Genomic DNA, 19347 nt, shown 5'->3' with positions numbered 1-19347 from the left:
AGGGTGAACAAAGGGCGAAAGAAAATGTTGTTCAACCCCGGAGATTGGGTTTGGGTACACTTTCGGAAAATACGTTTTCCCGACAAAGCAAAATCCAAGCTTGCCCCGCGAGGGGATGGCCCATTTATGGTCCTAGAGCGTGTGAACGACAATGCCTACATCATTGATCTTCCCGGTGAGTATAACGTGAGTTGTACTTTTAATGTGGCTGACTTGAGCCCGTTTGATTTTGTAGGGGACGACCCAGATTTGAGGACAAATCCTTCTCAAGAGGGAGAGGATGATATAAACGGGAAGTCCAAGGCCCGGGCTGACCCGACCACGACTCCCCTTAAGCTGCCCGGAAGGCCCGTCACGAGATCAATGAGACAAAGGCTTCGGGAAGGCGTTTCAAACTTCATTAGGAGGGGAATGGAGGAGGCAGATGGAATGCCCGGTCGGGCGAATCCACACCTCCAAAACGCCCGACCGGGCGTTTGTGCGCTGAGCATCGTCCACAGTCCAGAAAGTTCGCCCGACCGGGCGATTTCACCATCCCAGAACGCCCGACCGGGCGTTTGTGCGCTGAGCATCGTCCACAGTCCAGAAAGTTTGCCCGACCGGGCGATTTCACCATCCCAGAACGCCCGACCGGGCGTTTGAAGAAGCAGCGCCGAATCCAGAAAGTTCGCCCGACCGGGCGATTTCACTTTCCCAAAACGCCCGGCCGGGCGATTCAACTTTTACATCCGATTTTCCTTGTGTTTTTAGCCCTTTTCTTGGGTTTCCAACCCTAACTATAAATATCCTTTTTGTAAGACTTTAAGGGCAGACTTTGATGAATGTTATTATGAAGACTCCTTTGAGAGCATCTCCCATGTGAGATTTCTATCCAAATTCCTACATTGTAGGTTGCTTGTTTTATGTTCATTTGGCTAAATCAAGTATAGGTATGCATTTATGGTTGTGTAGTCATGAATGTGGAGCCAATGGAGTGTTTGCTTTGGGTGAAAGTAGCCTAGGGTTGCCCACATCTCTTTGTGGGAGGTCATAGGTCCTCAAAGAGGATTCCTCCTTCTTTACACTTTCTTCTCACCTTCTTTCTCTCCATCCAAAACCATTTTGAGTTTAGTTTTTGTGGCTAGCTCAACTTATCTTTACTTTATCTTTGAAAACACAAAAAAAATTGAAATCAAACACCGCTTTGGGTATTTCTTGGGCACATGGAAGGTTTCCCTCACAAGGAACCTTTATCACACACGGCCACACATACCAATTGAAGTTGGTGGGCAAAACAATGGACATACCAAGCTGATGGATTTTCCTTTAAAATTAGTGCTTTCAATCCATTGCATTCACCTCGCATGTTTGATGCTCCATCGTATCCTTGGCCTCTCAATCTTGACAAAGATAACTTAAACTTAGCAAATACGGAGTCAGTTGCCTCTTTCAAACAAACTGATGTAGTTTTTTTGACATGAACCAAAGCTAAAAACCTTTCAATTATCTGGCCATCCTTGTTCACAAATCTTATGACAATTGCCATTTGCTCCTTTGTTGAGCAATCACGTGACTCATCAACTAGGATTGAAAAGTGTATGTCTCCAAGTTCTCCCAATATATCAAGTGTGGTTTCCACCGCACAAGCATTAGCCATATCTTTTTGGACTGATGGAGAAGTCATTTGGTTATTTCTAGGGGCATTTTTCAAAATCACTTTACCAACTTCATCATTCCTCAAACCATACCATTCTAATAACTCAAGAAAATTACCTTTGTTCAAAGACGTAGATGACTCGTCATATCCCCTATAAGGCAAAACTTGAATCAAAAGAAAATGAACTACATCAACAGTTGCAGTCAATCGAATTCGATATTCCTTTTCTTTTGTTGTCATACCTCTACTTACAACATAAGTCACACTTTGCCTTTGATTGACAAAATTTTCATATTCTATCCTTGCTTTGTTGTGTGCACTACTTTTATCCCCAACATGCGCCTTGAATTTTTCTAGTGCTTTTTTCCAATTAGAAAAACCACAACTAGTGAAGGCTTCATCTCCCGGTGCCACATAACCAAGCTTGAAAAGAAAACAGTAAAAGCAATATGCGGCATGTTTCGCTTCACTATATTCTAACCAATCATAATCTTTGTACCAAGCATCTATAAAACTCCTATTATCTTTTCCTTGATGCGTTTTTTGAAAAATATTACCCTTTGGTTGACAAGGGCCTTTTGTTACATATTCTCTACGAATACGATCCCGGATATTCACACCATATTCTGCAATTGGTTTTCGCAAACCAGGATCAGCCTTGATTTCACTTTCATTTATATCATCATTCTCCCTCAAATTTTCTTCAGCATTCTGTGCTTCTAGTTCTGGACAAGAATCCAAAATTCTTGGTCTTTTTCCAAAATATTTCTCCATACCTAATGAAACAAAAAAGGTATAATTATAAAATATTATAACAAAGTAACTATCATTTACTCACTTTATACTCTCCATGGGACCACACTTTGTCATTAGCATTTACCACATGCCACATGGAACCCACCCAATGTTTTATATATACACCACTAACCACTTCAGCACTTCTCATTTTATAGCCATTCCAAATTTCCAATCTCTTTAAAATTCAAATGCAGTTGTTGTATTTTTTTTCCTATTCCAAGTTTCAACTATGAGTTGCTGCTGCCTCTTTAATCTTCCAAGCTACTTTTTTTTCCTATTCCAAAAGGAAAATATTTAATCTTTCCTCAATGGCTAAATGCCTAAATCTACAAATTCAAAGACATGAATTTGAATTTTAAAACACAACACATCTTCAAATTTATGAAATTATGCATCTGGAATTTGAGAATGGTTGGGCTTCTTCTTGAGATGGAAATTGGAGAGGCAGCAGCCAGCAGTGGCGGACTTGTGGAGTTGTGGTTGTGGAGTCCGGAGGGTGGACGGCACGGAGGAAATCAGAGCTTCGCTGGGAGCAAACTCGTCACTCCCTCCGCCAGAGCGTATGGAATTTGGGGATTTCTTTAGGGCTGAAGTTTATTCATTATTATTATTTATTTATTAGAGTTTAATTTTATTGAAAAGGTAGGTACGATTGGGTTTTTAGTTCTTTTTTAATTGGGCTTGAGTTGAGTTTTAAAATTTTATTTCAATTGAGCTTGGGAGATAATGGTTATTTTTTTCGGTCAACTGGGCGACGTCGTAGACAAAGGAGGGGGAAGACCGCCTTCTCCTGCCCCCTGGATCAGCCACTGTTTATAGATGAAAATGTGTATTTTTGGGGGGAAAAAAATAAAAAAAAATTAAAAAGTGGTAAAAACGGTAATAAACGGATATATTTTTTTTGGGAAGTGAATTTTTCTTTATCGGTTTTTTTAATTAAAAACCGGTTTTTAATAAAAAAATTTCAAAGGCAACGGCTATGTCGTTGCCCAATCGCGTGCCGCCACGTCGCCAGCGGCGCGAGCACAGCGGCGGTGGAGCTTGTCCGTGCCAGCGTCACGGACGGACGAACGCTGTCTGTCCACCGCTGCGCATGCTCTTAATGCTCTGGCAGGATTTCTAGTACGAATTTCATACACAATTACTCATATTCAGAATATGGAGTTGCTCCATATTCATATCAAGATCCAAATAAAGTTTTTGGACTTAAAATACATAATAAAAAAAACTACTCTGCCAATTATGTTGATGGACATGTGCTGTGCTGCACGAATCAGATCTCATCAGTAGCGCAAATCTTTCTATTAATAAATCTATGTCTATTGGCCATCGTTTTCTCAAGAAAATAATTAATGATTCAACGAAAAAAGAGTAAGATATATGAAATAGAAACTGATACTGTATAGGAGTATAAATTTTCACGTAATTTTAATGTTTCCCATAGTTATTGATTTTTAATTGTTATTATGTGCTCATGGCTGGTTAAAATGGTAAACTAATATTCCCAATATCCACCAATAATTTTTTTATTATGTCATTTTTGTTCGTCCAATAATAAATGTCTTATTTGTTACTCCCCCATCCTCTAAATTTTGTCACAGTTTGACCGGACATGAGTTTTAAGAAATGTAATGGAAAGTGAGTTGAAAAAAGTTGGTAGGGTGTGGATCCTACTTTTAAAGTATTAGTTTTATAATAAAATGTGAGTGAGAATAAGTTAGTGGAATGTAGGGTCTACTACCAAAAATGGTAAAAAGTGAAATGTGACAAATTTTGTGGGACGGACGGAAATGGAAAAATGTGACAAAATTTCAGGGACGGATAGAGTATTATACTATTTTTTGTAATTGATCCCACATTTCACTAATTTTATTTCACTATAAAACTACTTATTCAACTAACATTTCCTATCCACTTTTTATTACTCCCAATCAAACTTGATTGGTCTTGTATTAGTGTACGGAATGAGTATTGTATTTGTAGAAGTGACGCAAACTAACTCAGTATTATTGGAGACAAATATTGACATAATTGAAGTATCCAAAACAATTATGAGTAGTTCACTTGATTTGGAGATAATTTTTAACTCAATATTATTGGAGAAAATGACATCACCAAATATCCAAAAAAATCGAGCGTTCACATATTTGGACTCATTTGCGAAATTTGAATTTTATGAAAAACTTATGTACTTAAGCACAATTACCGTAAGAAAATGAGTGGCCTTCGTTGTGGGAAAAAAGTGGTCGTCTCACTAAGGTGCATGCTAATTATTGACTTATTGTACATTGATGTACATAAGTGCCAAAAATTTTAATACCCAGAATACATGCAAAATCTTGAATGAGTTGAATTCATGAAATTAATCCCGTGAATGGGAATTTTTTTTTACTTCTGAATTTAGGTAAGACGCGACTTGGTTTAGCATCTTTAATGAGAGCATGAGACACGTACATATAAGAAACTTGTCTCTCCATACGACGCGAAAGCAACTCTCTGTCTTTCCTTTTATACCGCAATATTGCAGGTGAAGGGTTGGAAGAGAAAATGCTGACGTGACAAGGGTAAAATGGGGATATGCGGATTTAAAGGTATAGGCATTTCTTTTCGGCATGAAGATTAAAAAAAGATGTGTAATGTATTAAACAAAAATATAATAACGTAGAAGAGAGGAATAAGTAGAGACGATAAAGTAAGAGAGAGGGAAATGAAAGTGAGAAAAATTGTGTTGACTTTACTATAAAAGGAAATGACTTCATTACTATGCAATGTACCAAAATGATAAAATGACTCTACTACTATGGAACGGAGGGAGTAAGAGAGAACTAAAAATATTCAATTATTAAAAATTAAAGTTTTGCCTCTAGAGGGAATAGAGCCAAGGTGAGGCAGAAACTAACAATTAAATCTATTTCTCCAATCACTTAAATGAAAACATTTTGTTTTGGAAATGACGCGCTATCTACATTCGTCTTTCTTAAATACTCAAACACATAAATCCTTTTCATATTTCATCAACTTTGAGAATTTTTCCTGAAAATACACGACCAAACACGAAAACAAAAATTAATACTATATATATGGCATAACAAAGTATCGTATTCTAATTAAGACCTAGCTAAAAAGTTTAATTGGAAGTGTGACTGCTCGTGTTTTCAGAAGAACAAATATCAGAAATTCAAACTGCCGACAAGTTTGAGAATATCTTACATATTAAGGAAGGTAGTAGTAAAATCCAATGTTATTTTTGAAAAAACATATTGATTTCACAAATGTGTAGTAGAATTTTGTTTCCAAAAAGTATTGATGGAATCATGGGCCCAGGAATTAAATATAGGAAACTTGCAAAATCATAATAGTAGGATATTGGAATAAGTGACACTGAAGATAATATTTAATTAAAAATAAAAAGGTTAATTTAACTAGTTAAACATAAAATCAGTTATGGCAATTCCTTACTTTTAGCATTGAAATTATATAAGTTATGATATCTTAAATTTTTATCCTATTTTAATGTTAACAACTGTGTTTTTAGAAGACCAACATATACAAAACTTCATTTTTATCGTATTTTGATCACAATATGTTTTAATTATTACCATAGCTTTAATTAAATCAATATCCTCATAAATAAAATTCTTTTCGTAGCTCGAAATCTGTTGCTCACACAATAATGAGCAACGGCGATGTGCTAAAAAATCTTTCTTTCAACTCGTGAAGTTGTGATAATATTCGCTAAGAATTTTTTGAGTATGTGTGCTTGAATATTGATGTTGAGATCCTGCGTCTCTCTATCTCTCCCATCAATGACTCAACTCTTTCTCACTCTCTCTCTTCCTTGAGATCCGCCGTTTTGTCGATTATGCCACCATCCATAAGTTATATCTCACGATAATACTCCCTCCGTCCCCAAAGATTATGAGCTTTGGGTTCGACATGAGTTTTAATGCATTATTGGTAAAGTGAGAGAGAGATAGATAGAGAAAGTTTTTTAAGTATTGTTAGTGGAGAATTGATCACACCTCATTAGAGAGAAGAGAGTTTCCAAAATTGAAATGTTCATACTTTTTGGGAACGTACGAAAAAGAAAATAGTGCATACTCTTCAGGAACGGAAATAGTGCATACTCTTCAGGGACTGAGGGAGCATGAGTTTTCGATCTTGAAATCATGTACTAATAGTTAAATTATTGGAATGAAATCGTAAGTCATTGTCTAGGGTTTGGAGCTAGTTCAGGATCTAGGAGTTAAATTGTTTATCTTTTTTTCTAAAAAAAGGTAAAGTATGAATATTAGTATAAGGGCGCGTTATGGTGACACAAATTTTAAAGTGACAATATACCACCAACCTCATGCTGCCAGTGTGCGTTATGGTGACACCAATATTAAAGTGACAATGTACTACCAAACTCATGCTGCCACGTGACAGCACGAGACTGGTGGTACGTTGTAGCTTTAAGAAGGATTGTCACCTTAATACATCCCACGTGGCAGCATGAGGTTGGTAGTACATTGTCACTTTAAGAAAGATTGTACCTTAATACATCCATATCCGTTCCATGTTAATAGAGTTATTTTTCTATTTAGGAAAGTTCCAAGTTAATTGAGTAATTTCTATTTTTGGCAAAAAGTAATTCTCCCTTTTACTTTATTCTCTCTTCATCTCTCTTACTTTATTCTTTCTTACTTTTTTCACCAACCATTTAACACATTATTCTTAAACTCTGTGCTGAAAAGAAATGTCTCTATTAACAAAAAGAACGGGAAGGAGTGGTATATATTAATTGATTTGTAAAGTAATACTCCTATTGTAAGAATAGTATGGTAAATTAAATTGGCAACGGACCTAAAGGTGACTGCTACCATTATACTTTTGAAATGATGAATAATTTGTTTATCATTGGTATAGCATATAAGCTCTCCCTATAAATAAATAATTGGCTCCGGAACAACACAATAACATAATTAAAAAAAGATCCCATTGCTAGTTGAATCCTACCTTAGGAAAATCCTTAAATATCAATATCTTGCCGTACTTAACGTGTAATAAATATTTCAGGCCAGGTTAATAAATAACTAGCTATAGCAGGTAGAATAGAGATTAAAATACATTCACCCACCTCCTCTCTTCTCTTCTTTATAACCCCAACTCTCCTTAACCCCCACATTTCACTCCTCATACATCACCACCAATACTAAAACAAAATTACCAATGGACTTGATAGACATCCTTCTACTCTGCTTCTCCGCCCTATTCCTCCTCCTGTGGTGGCGGTACTGCTCCGCCACCACACGCGGAGAACCAAAAAATTTACCACCAGGGCAACCAGGGTGGCCCCTGGTGGGAAACCTATTCCAAGTCGTCCTCCACCGCCGCCCTTTCATCTTCATGGTGCGCGACTTACGCGCCAAATACGGCCCGATCTTCACCATGAAGATGGGCCAGAGAACCCTAGTCATCGTGACAAACTCCGACCTCATCCACGAGGCCCTCGTCAAAAAGGGCGAGCTCTTCGCGAGCCGCCCTCCCGACTCCCCCATCCGCCTTATCTTCAGCATGGGGAAATGCGCCATCAACTCGGCCGAGTACGGCCCCCTCTGGCGCTCCCTCCGCCGCAACTTTGTGACGGAGCTGATCAACCCGGCCCGGGTGAAGCAGTGCAGCTGGATCCGGAACTGGGCGGTGGAGTCCCACATGAAGCGGCTCGAGGAGGAGTCCGCCCGGGCCGGCCACGTGGAGGTGATGAGCCACTGTCGGCTCACCATGTGCAGCATCCTAATCTGCCTCTGCTTCGGCGTAAAAGTCTCCTACCGCCGCATCCGCCTCATCGAGGCCGTGCTGAAAGACGTCATGATGATGACCACGCCCAAGCTCCCGGACTTCCTCCCGCTGCTGATGCCGCTGTTCCGGCGCCAGGTGAGGGCCGCGCAGGAGCTGCGGCGGAAGCAGCTGGAGTGCCTGGTCCCGCTCATTCGGGACCGGAGGGATTTTGTGGAGAACGGCGGGAATGCGGCAGAGATGGCGAGCCCCAAGGGGGCCGCGTATATCGACTCGCTGTTCGGGTTGGAGGTGCCCGGGCGGGGGAGGCTCGGGGAGGAGGAGATGGTGACTTTGTGCTCGGAGGCGATTAACGCCGGCACCGACACCAGCGCCACTACTCTGGAGTGGGCTCTGCTGCATTTGGTTCAGAATCAGGAAATCCAAGAGAGGCTGTATAAGGAGATTGTGGGCTGCGTTGGGAAAAATGGAGTTGTGAGTGAAGCTGATGTTGAGAAAATGCCTTATCTTGGAGCCATTGTGAAGGAAACGTTTCGGCGTCATCCGCCTAGCCACTTTCTGCTTTCTCATGCAGGTGAAATATTTGTCTTTTTTATTATTATTAATTTTTAAGAAGACGTTTGATACCTAAAACGGTTTATGGGATGCAAGTTGCTAACCAGATTAATTTTGTGGAAGTATAATTAATGCATGATATGGGGTGTAGGCAGTTTGTCCCTCAAATTGGAATTGTTGTTGCACCAAATAAATAGATATAGGTGATGTGACAATAAAGACTTGTGTTTCTCATATATTGTTTGGTACCCATTGTGTGTTTTAGTATTTTACCAATATTAATTAGATTTCATTAATTACATCCAACTAGTTGTACTTATATTTATCTGGATCTTTACTTATATTTACTCAGAATTATTGTTCTGACTAAAAATTTAGTGATCCAGACATATTGTTACATGATATGTCCAGTCGATTAATATTATTACATTACTAAAAATATGTGACATTTGTGACACCAGTGACTAAGGAAATGGAGCTAGGCGGGTACATGATCCCGGTGAACGTGAACGTGGAGATCTACACGGCGTGGCTGACAGAGGACCCGGAGATGTGGGAGAGCCCAAGCGAATTCCGGCCGGAGAGGTTTCTAAAGGGGGAGGGCGTAGAGGTGGACATAACGGGGATGCGGGGTGTGAAGATGCTGCCATTCGGGGCGGGTCGGAGGATCTGCCCCGCGTGGAGCCTGGGGACGCTCCATGTCAACCTGCTGCTGGCGCTGATGGTCCATGCCTTCAAGTGGATCCCCATTCCGGATAACCCGCCTGACCCGGCGGAGACTTTCGCATTTACTGTGGTCATGAAGGATCCGCTCAAAGCCATAATTCTGGCCCGGACAAAGATTTGAATTCCTCATGCCACGTCATCCGGATCTCGATCTCTTTGATTGCTACTTGGTTTTTATTTGTTCTTTTTTTTTTTGCTCTATCAATGTTTGTTAGCTGGATCGTGAACCGTGGGGTGTATGATTTTGTGTAGAAAATTTTTGGAATCTCCTCTATGTTAACTTAAATTATGTTACTCCATAATATTTCCGTTCTATATGTCTACATTAATGTTAAAGTTATTAATTTTAGAGACTTTTTACATACTACATCTGTCCCCCAATATGTGTCCCACTTTGACCGGACCCGGGCTTTAGAAAATATGATAGAAAATGAGTTGAAAAAGCTAGTGGATTGTGGATCATACTTTCATATATTAGTTTTATAATAAAATATAGGTAAAAATGAGTTAGTGGAATGTATGGTCTACTACCAAAAAGAAGTAAAAAATTAAGTGGGACAATTAATATGAACTAACCAAAATGGAAAATGGGGACAGATAATGGGGGACGGGGTGAGTATTCCACTAAACATGCATGACCCAAAGCTTCACAAATTATACATGTACAAATACATAAAATGTACATGGGGTTGCAGCGGAAATTAGTTTGTAGGTTGAGCATTTTAAATATTTTTTATTAAATTAAAAATTATTTTATAACTAGTTTGTGGTATTATATTGATTATATTATTTGCAAATAAGTCAAGTCTCTATATTGGAAATTTTGTGATGTATCACAGATCACATAAATCACTCAATTACTAGTTTCTTTTAAAGAATATGAACATCATAACTCATATAAATCGGGACAATTTATCGTGAAAGACCGCAATATCACTCTCATGTTAAACTTATCATAGCTCAATAATGTGACACTTGGGTGACTATAGCATTGAGATAATGTAAAGTACTATATGTGATTAATTAGGCATTTTTTTATGTATTAAAAAGTGAGTTTTTCACAATCAATGAGATGGTGTGTTGGGTGGTGATAATTGGTCTGCGATTTTCTTTTTTCTACCCAGTTATTGAGCTCGTTGGTTTATTTCTCACACAATAATAGGTCTGAAGCCAAATGGTACTTGCATTGAAATTGAAAGAAACAATATAGAGGAGGTGTTTGATAAATAGGGGGGTCTGTCTGTGTAAAAGTTGAATCCCCACTAACCATTGCTATTCAATTTACCCAATGCAATTTAATCTTCCCATACCTAACCAACTTCCCCAACTGCAGGATTCTTATTATCTACTAGTATATTCTATCATATTTACTTTTTTCTAATTAAGAAATTATATCATTTACTATTTGGTTTTAATTACTAAAGGAAAAATGTTCATATCATAACTCTAAGCATTCATGTTTTGCGCCATATGTTCATATTAAAGTAATTGTTGTGGACCGAGTGTACGTGTCATGCATTTGATGATTCACAAATGTTGGATATCAGATAAAACTGAATGGCTAATTATGTGAAGAGTTAGAAATATTTTACCTACTATGTAAAGGTGGAAGTGGTTTTATAAGTTATATGCAATCAAGATTGAAGAAGCGATTAGAAGTTTTACGATTTACACTACAAATGTAAGCTTGCGGCAAAGAAGAATAATGAATGGTTTTTACATGCTAACGCGTGTATCGTCAAGTAAAATATATGTATGGTTGTTACAAATTTATGTACTATTATTCAGATGGCAATGACATATTCAGGAATTTTGACTACGGATTGAATTTTATGGCAAATAATTGCATGCTTAATAGTATATACTAAAATTAATATTCAAACATTTTTGTCAAATTTCTTGTTTTTCAAAACCCGAACTCTACCCGACTGTGCATATATAAGGACCTAGAGTTCAGTTCTACAAGTACCACATCATATTTTATACATCCTTACATCATTCTGAGAGTTCTATGAGTTGATAAAGGAAAAAACAAGACATTGATTTAAGGAAGACAGAAGTCAACAGAATTCTCTACAAAGACTTTTTAGTTTATTTTATGTTGAAGATGTATCTCGTGTAATGATTTTGGTTTATCTGTCTATTAATAGAAAATCGCTTTCCGATGTCTAAACCCCCTATGCAACGATGCTTGGACCAAGCCATTGAGGGTCGGGTCTCTGGCCGACGGCGCTGCGGCTTGTGGGCCAGTCGCCTTTGCCTTCCCTTTCCTCTTGGCCACTTTAGTGCCAATGGGACGACTCTCGGTTGACACTTCTGTGCCAAAACTCTCCTCTATAGGAGAGTTCAAGTCCACTGCATCTGCTCGTGTAGCTGCCGCCGGCACTGACCTTCGTCCTCTTCGGGTCAATGGTAGAGCCGTGCGTTCCCGGGGTACCCTCATCTTGGGTTTCCATGCCAGGCTGATAAACTTTGTCGCTATAGTTGGGATCTAGTGGCTTTGACAAATTTTGTAGAAGGTGGCTTGGAGAGCTGGAGTCATGGGTCTGCCACTAGACAGCATTAGGGGACCACCGGAGGCGGAACCGCCAGGGAACTCGGAGTTTCTTCGGAATTTGTTAGGTTTTAGAAATCATCGGGATTCATTTTTTGCTTTCTTGAGAAACATAAATGAGATGAGAAGAGATTGGAGTGAAAAGGTGGTGAAATGGAGTGAAAAAGAGGGTATTTATAGAGGAAAATATGAGAAAATATGTCGATAATCGAAGGATTCCTCCGGTGGAACGCCCTGCAATAGTGCCGATCGGCGCGCCCTATCTCAAGGGCGAGGTCGTCGGCGATTTTATCGTCCTATGTAGGGGTGGATCGGTATGGTATAGCGTACCAAGAATGTCATACCGCATACCGTACCGAAAACTGCGGTATGGCAAAATACCATACCGATACCATACCGAATTTTCAGTATACCGCAATTCGGTATACCAAAAATTCAGTATAGTTAATTTTTAATATCGTTACCTTACCGTTATTGTGGTATACCACACTTTTACGGCATACCGTAATACCATTATGCAAAAAAAATACTCCCTATGTCCCATAGTAGATGTCATACTTTCCTTTTAAGTTTGTCCCACAAAAGATGTCACATTTCCTTTTTAAAAAAAAGTTCCCTCTCACATTAATATAAATATATTATTTTCTCTCCCCACCTAATACACAAAACAACATTTCCTAAAATTCTGTGTCATTTCCCATGTGTGCCATCTATTATGGGACGAAGTGAGTATATTTTATACACAAAATGTTTAAAAGTAGGATTTTTGGAGATTTTTTCTTTTTTATTCTATTTTATATATAAATATATTAAATATAATATAGATAATATTTATATAGTTTTCAACATATACCGTATATCCGGTATACCACGGTATAGGAAAATTGATACTGTTACCGTACTGAAAATTGCGGTATACGGAAAATTAGTATTTTCTGTATTTTTTCAGTACGGTAAGTGCGGTATTTTGATATTTTTTTTCCCACCCCTAGTCCTGTGACGTGCTATAGCGCCAATAAATCTGCCGATCACATAGGGTGGATTTATCAGTGCTATTGTCGTATTACGAGTGCACTTATACTAACTCAATTCAAACCAAAATTTATCCATATTAATTTAATTTTCAAGTTACCACATCATATAATTTACATTATTATCACTTGAACAAAGTACAACAAAAGTAACATCCTAGATTTGTTACCATTCTTGACCAATTCTTAAGAGTTTAGAGTATGTACCCAATTCAATTGAAAGATTGTGACAGTTGCTATTAAGAATATTTATATCATTTGTCGTGCTTCATTTGATAATTGTGAAAGGTCATATATGCAACGTGTAAATTAGTCAATTAACCTGCAATTCTATCAAAGCGTATGTCAAGTGCCTCACCTTACGTGGTGTTTGTGTGCCAATCAAAGACACAATTTTTTATAAGTTGGATCAATATTCACTCTCCATTTTTTCTTTTGTTTATAGGAGTACTTAGAAGAAAAAACATTATATCAATTGAGTTGTACTTCAGTCCTATTTAACTAGTAATACTATTTCTTATATACAAACTCATGACAGCCAATATTTTGTACATTCTATATGGATATGTATATATGAGTTTTAATAATTTGTTGTATATTAAGTTATCATATTTCAAAGTTTTTGTGAATTTACATTTATATGTCATGGAGGATTTCAAGATGTTTATTATTTGAAATACTAGAGTTTAACCCATATTGAAATGCGATGGACTCATAGAATCAACTGACATTAGTGTATATATATTAGTATATACAAAAAACAATTAAAAAGTAGTAGCAAGGAAGAAACTACTTAAAAAACAAATTATAATTAGTTTTGAATCGAAATTATATATACTGTTAAAAATAAATTTGATTTTTGATTTTTCGGGTTTTATATACTATAACTGAACCATTAAATCAAAGTTTGCCAAAAAAATTAAATCTAATTAACGAAATCCAAAATCCAAAAAAGAATAAAATCATATTTAAAATTTAATTTGATTCAGACCTAATAGTATTCGTTATTCAATTTTTAAGTATTTTGCTCACCCTGCCATTGACTTACTATTTTTCTGGCTCTTATATATCCACAATTTATAACTTATAGTACAATAAATTTGTTCATATAAAATGTAAGTACAGTACTACTGCTACAGATACTATTCTCTCCGTCCCCTAAAAATAAGATTTTTGAAATAGCACGGGTTATAATATAAATTTTAAAAATAAGATAGATAGAAAGAAAAGTATGTTAGTAGAAAATTGGTTCCACCTCATAGAGAAAGGAAATTTCCTTATATAGAAAGTTTCTATTTTTAGGGAACGGACAAAAAATGAAAAAAATTCTATGAAGTATAAATTATAGTATTAAATTGAGTATAATTTTTGTATAGTTTCTAAATTTTATAATATTTTTTCATGTTTATAAAGAAATTTTCAATTGCTGATTTGTAGGCATCTTGATAAGTGGGATAGTTGGCTCAAGGATTTAAGACTACTTCATACCTTGCAGGCAGGCCTGCACTGACCATATATGTCAGTGGACCACATCCATTGGGTTCTTATTTCACCACTTTTAACACGAGATGTAATATCAGATTACAATATGCATACATATTTCAGCACTTGTAGTAAGTATCAAAGTAGAATATTTACATATAAATCAGCACGTTATATCGTATAGGATCAGCACACGACTCACTAAATGCACAGAACGACATACTACCAAGTCACACACACAACAATGATTGTCCTCGCCTTTTTAATCGAAATTACTTGTTAAATTTATTTTACATGTCCACATTTTTTTCACAGGCAACTTCTTCATCTGTCGTTACGGCCAAGTACTCGAGGGCTGTGACGACATCTTCGATCAGGGGTCGAGTGTCAGCTTCATCTTGCAGACACATCACCACCACAGCAAGGGCTTGAGACAGCCCCTTCAGGGGGAAAACCCCTTGTAGCAACGGATCAACTAGCAACGAGAACTTGTTTCGGTCCTTTAGTAGTGGTTTCGCCTAAAATTTCCACATTCAACCACGTTAGATGAGTTTGTCTTTGTCCCTTTCTAAGTTTTTAATTTACTGATAGGAAAGAATTTTGACTTAACCCAAGCAACTAGATTCTCCTCCTCAGGTGGCTTTTTGCTATCAATAGCTCTTCTTCCCGAAATGATCTCGAGAAGCACTACCCCGAAACTATAGACGTCTGACTTGGTCGTGAGCTTGCCCATCTGGGCATACTCCGGGGCAGAATAGCCATATGTCCCCATCACCCTTGTTGAGACCTCCTCTCTTTCCTCCGGCCCGAAACCCGACAGTTTAGGGTCGAATTCCCCATCTAATAGTATGTTGGACGCCTTGAAGTCCCGGAAAATAATGGGCGGGCATGCTGTATCGTGCAAGTACTCCAGCCCCCGAGCTGCACCCCTAGCTACCTTCATCCTAGTGAACCAATCCAATGCCTTCTTGTCCGGAGGTAAATCTGCATGCGAGAATCATCAAGAAACATACTCCATTTTGGAAACAAAAAAAACTGTTGACGGTGAGTTATATGATAGCTACCAAGAAGGTGATCTACTAAGGATCCATTTTGCATATACTCGTACACCAAAATCCTCTGTCGGCCATCAGCGCAGTATCCAATCAGGCTCACGAGGTTGGGGTGTTCAATGAGGCTCAATGCCAAGACCTCCGCGAGGAATTCTGTGTTGTCTTGATCCTTGTTACGATCAAGCTGCTTCACAGCCACTACCTGGGAGACGAAGCAGCATCAATCATTTAATGTGAGGATTTTGCTGAAAGAGAAGATAAGGGGCATACTTGCTTAGTTTTCTTGAGTGTAAACCCTCCCAAATCCTCCTTCGCCAACTAGCAGATCAGGATTGAAGTTCTCTGTCGCGGCCGCCAGTTCTTGGAAGGTGAATACCCTACCAGGAGCTACCATGCCATGCTTGGGCGGATCCTCTGCCATTTTCCTCAGCTTGTTAGCAGCTGTTCAGTTTCATCAAAAGCTTCAAATGAAGAGAAATTGAGGTTTTCATAACAAACAAAACATAAACTTTAGCTGTGATGGTGGTCCACGATTCCATCACAATCCTATATGAAAAATCATGACAAAAGTATGAGAATTTGCATCTATGATAGATACATGAATCTAACCAGCATTTAGCGTAACGGTTCTGGAAACAGCAGATGACAACGCATCCACGGCATTGTATTTGGTTGACTTGATCTGTTGGAGAGAACTTTTCGAAGCTTTAAGAACACTCCTCATCCTCATATTAGCTACTTCTTATCGTGTTATAAAACAGAATCTGTTTTCAGAATCAGCTCCTGATAATATCTAAAATGAACCCACCCTTCTTGAAGGATTCAACGATCATCACTAACGATGCAGATTGGTCTTCATTTTTTACCTTCTTTTGCTTATGAAATATGATGATCTAAAGATCAACACTTAAAAAGGGAAAGCTATTTATAGCAAATGACATGTAGCATGCCTTAAAAATAGGGACAGTTGAGAAAAAGATTGATCGGATATTAAAAGGAGAAAAATATAACCTCATGTTAGAACTTAATACATACCACGCTAAATTAGGTCGAGGGAGAGATGCTTAGGAGATGAAGTTGGATTCTCCATATCCAATTTCAAAAAATTGTCATCTATTTGGATAAATATAATTTTAAACCCTAAACCATAGCCATTTTATCAAAAATATCCTGAACAATACGAAGTTAAATTAAACACCAAATTATCGACTTCGCATAAAAATTACTATGCATCCATTTTTAAATTGGAAAATAAAACAAATCAAGATATTTGAGGCATAGAGCATTAGATTCCAAACATCCCACAATGCTGGATTATACATTTTAGTTTGTGTTTTGGTGTTATATACATTTGCAATGACAGTCTAAGTTCCATTGTTAACATAGACAGAATTACACACATCACCTGAAGACTGAAAAATGCAACCATAGCCAAGTAAAAGCAGTTTCCAATCTTTTATAATTTGAACAAACAAGAAACAGAGACGCAATATGAAAAATCCTATAAAAATCTAAAGTCCATGAAGAACACAAGCAAATTTATTAAACAAAACATTAAGGAACGGCCAAAATATCAAGTCAGATTCAATAGAAAAGGTAGTTGCAGAACTTGCATAAAACAATCATCTCAGACAACTAAAATTCATCTAATTAAGCTTATTGCTGAGATCAAATGATACGAGTTAACAGAAAAACGTATCTGCAACCATGCTTCTTGCTCTCTACTTAGCTAACCCTTCCTCAACCTCAGTCCACTTATCAGCATGCCTCGAGAACTTCTCCTTCATCGTCCCAATGATCTCCTTTGCCTCCTCTACCTTCCCAATGCTGATCAAACCATTCACAAGCAACTCCGTTGTTGCAATGCGAGGAACCCACCCTTTAGCAATGCATTCCTTAAAAATGTCCAATGCCGCATCAAAATCCTTCCCTTTGCATAAATACTGTGCCAAATAGAAGTAAGTCTCCGACCCCGGCTTCAATTTCCGATCGACCATCTCCTTGAACAAAGCCTTGGCCTCCTCCAATTTCTCCTCTTTGCAAAATCCGTAAATTAAATGGCCATATGTCATACAATTTGGTTTAATCTTCTTTTCCACAAGCTCCTCCAACAATTTCTTCGCCTCATCCGATTTTTTGAGCTTACACAAGCTCTGAATCTTAGCATTGTAGACGCCGAGCCCGTGCTTAACCCCAAACTTCTTCATCACCTCCGTAAGCTTCTCCAGGTCGCTCAGCTTCTCCTCCTTGTAGAAACCAGCAACCACAACGGAAAATGTGGTGGCGTTAGGCTGAATCCCCTTCCTCTCCATCTCCGCCAGAACAGAGTAAGCTGAATTCGAGCTGCCAGACTCGCAGAAGCCTTTCAAAACAGTGTTAAACGTGTCCAAATCCGGCTCAACCGAATACTTAGCAGGAAATTCCGAGAAAATCCTCTTCATCTCGCCATATTCTCTGGCCATGATACACGACATCAGCAGCGCGTTCAGAGATTTCACGGTATGCTCGACGCCGTGCTGAGGGATTTCGTCGAACAGCTTGATTGCGTCCTTGACAAGGCCAGATTGGCCGTAGAGAACGATGAAATGAGAAATAGAGCGCTCCGATTTGAGATCGGGGCGGGCTAGGCAATCGTTGATGAAGGAGCGGATACCTTCGTAGTAGTGCGATTTTTTGAGCTTGTTGATGGCCAGGGAGTAGGCGACGCGGTCGAGGTGCGTGTCGGGGGTGAGGGCGGCGGCGCGGCAAATGTCGAGGACGCGCTCTGGATTGCTCTCAAAGCGGAGGAGGGAGAGAGCGGCGCGCGATTTCTCTTTGCTGGTGAGGGGGGTTTTGGAGTCTGGGCTCAGGATCGAGGTGGAGAAGCGACGGGCGCGGTGGAGAAGCGGCGATGATCGGAGCTTGCTGCGTAACGCCATTGTTGATTTTGGTCTGGTTGAAGCCGAAAGAGAGTGTTAGGGTTTTAGGGTTTAGAGAGTGACGAAATGGAAGAACGGCTGTTATTTCAATTTCTGAGAGGAAACTGGAAAATGGGAAATAAAAAAGTCGAAAAATAAAAGAAATGGATCGGGAATTTGAACCCGACGTGAATCGAACACGCAACCTTCTGATCTGGAGTCAGACGCGCTACCATTGCGCCACGGATCCTTTGTGGGATTTTAACACTCTTATTTTTATATAATCAAAGTTATTCAAAAATAAAATACTGTATTATACAGGCGTAATATTATTCCCGCTATTTTTTATTGAAACTAGCAATGTTTTTTAGTGCATCTTTTGATGAATGATTTATCTCAAGAACAAATCATAAATCCTAAACCAATAATTTCACATATTAATAAATGAGATTAGATATTCCCCATTTTAGTGTATTTTTAAAAAATATGCACGCCTACTTTTAGATACTATCGCATCAACTTATTTTAATAATCTATTTACTCAAGTTATTCACAATTACATCACACATTATCCTTCTAAATTTCTATAGATATATCTAGGCGTGCACAAACCGAACCGAACCGCCGGTTCATAACCCGGAATCGGAACCGGCGGCGGCGGTTTGAACTGCCGGACGGTTCAGTTCAGGTTCACGATTTTCAGAAACCGGAACCGCCGGTTCAACGGTTCGAACCTCCGGTTCAAATAAAAACAAAATTTTATTTATTATTTATAAAAATTAATTTTTATATTTAAAAATTAATTTTCATAAAAAAATAAATACAAAAATTTCATGAT

General features: G+C 38.3%; 3 protein-coding genes, 1 non-coding gene and 1 pseudogene across 4 annotated transcripts; 1 reads left to right on the top strand and 4 right to left on the bottom strand.

Moving 5' to 3' along the window:
• Nucleotides 1-1216: 1216 nt before the first annotated feature.
• LOC121784085 (zinc finger MYM-type protein 1-like) lies at nucleotides 1217-2410 on the bottom strand. The gene has a single exon (XM_042182265.1). It carries the CDS (start codon nucleotides 2408-2410, stop codon nucleotides 1217-1219), a length of 1194 nt encoding a protein of 397 aa, XP_042038199.1.
• A 5148-nt stretch (nucleotides 2411-7558) lies between these two features.
• On the top strand, nucleotides 7559-9914 carry LOC121783638 (cytochrome P450 77A3-like). Its single transcript, XM_042181773.1, has 2 exons — nucleotides 7559-8786; nucleotides 9229-9914. The coding sequence occupies exons 1-2, from the start codon at nucleotides 7646-7648 to the stop codon at nucleotides 9612-9614; spliced, it is 1527 nt and encodes a 508-aa protein (XP_042037707.1). The 5' UTR covers nucleotides 7559-7645; the 3' UTR covers nucleotides 9615-9914.
• A 4778-nt stretch (nucleotides 9915-14692) lies between these two features.
• On the bottom strand, nucleotides 14693-16887 carry LOC121784726 (annotated as a pseudogene).
• Nucleotides 16888-17138: 251 nt separating this feature from the next.
• Nucleotides 17139-18633, bottom strand: LOC121784725 (pentatricopeptide repeat-containing protein At1g61870, mitochondrial-like). Its single transcript, XM_042182938.1, has one exon. The coding sequence runs from the start codon at nucleotides 18528-18530 to the stop codon at nucleotides 17334-17336; it is 1197 nt and encodes a 398-aa protein (XP_042038872.1). The 5' UTR covers nucleotides 18531-18633; the 3' UTR covers nucleotides 17139-17333.
• A 54-nt stretch (nucleotides 18634-18687) lies between these two features.
• Nucleotides 18688-18759, bottom strand: TRNAW-CCA. The gene has a single exon. It is a non-coding gene; the product is annotated as a tRNA-Trp (tRNA).
• Between the last annotated feature and the right edge of the window lie 588 nt (nucleotides 18760-19347).

The sequence above is a fragment of the Salvia splendens genome, chromosome 21 (assembly GCF_004379255.2).
Source record: "Salvia splendens isolate huo1 chromosome 21, SspV2, whole genome shotgun sequence".
NCBI lineage: Eukaryota > Viridiplantae > Streptophyta > Magnoliopsida > Lamiales > Lamiaceae > Salvia > Salvia splendens.
This window is presented reverse-complemented; position numbering and strand designations above follow the sequence as displayed.

Coding starts and splice junctions, on each gene's coding strand:
- LOC121784085 (XM_042182265.1), bottom strand. CDS start 2,410: ATGGAGAAATATTTTGGAAAAAGACCAAGAATTTTGGATTCTTGTCCA.
- LOC121784725 (XM_042182938.1), bottom strand. CDS start 18,530: ATGGCGTTACGCAGCAAGCTCCGATCATCGCCGCTTCTCCACCGCGCC.
- LOC121783638 (XM_042181773.1), top strand. CDS start 7,646: ATGGACTTGATAGACATCCTTCTACTCTGCTTCTCCGCCCTATTCCTC. Junction 8,787..9,228: donor CTTTCTGCTTTCTCATGCAG/GTGAAATATTTG, acceptor TTGTGACACCAG/TGACTAAGGAAATGGAGCTA.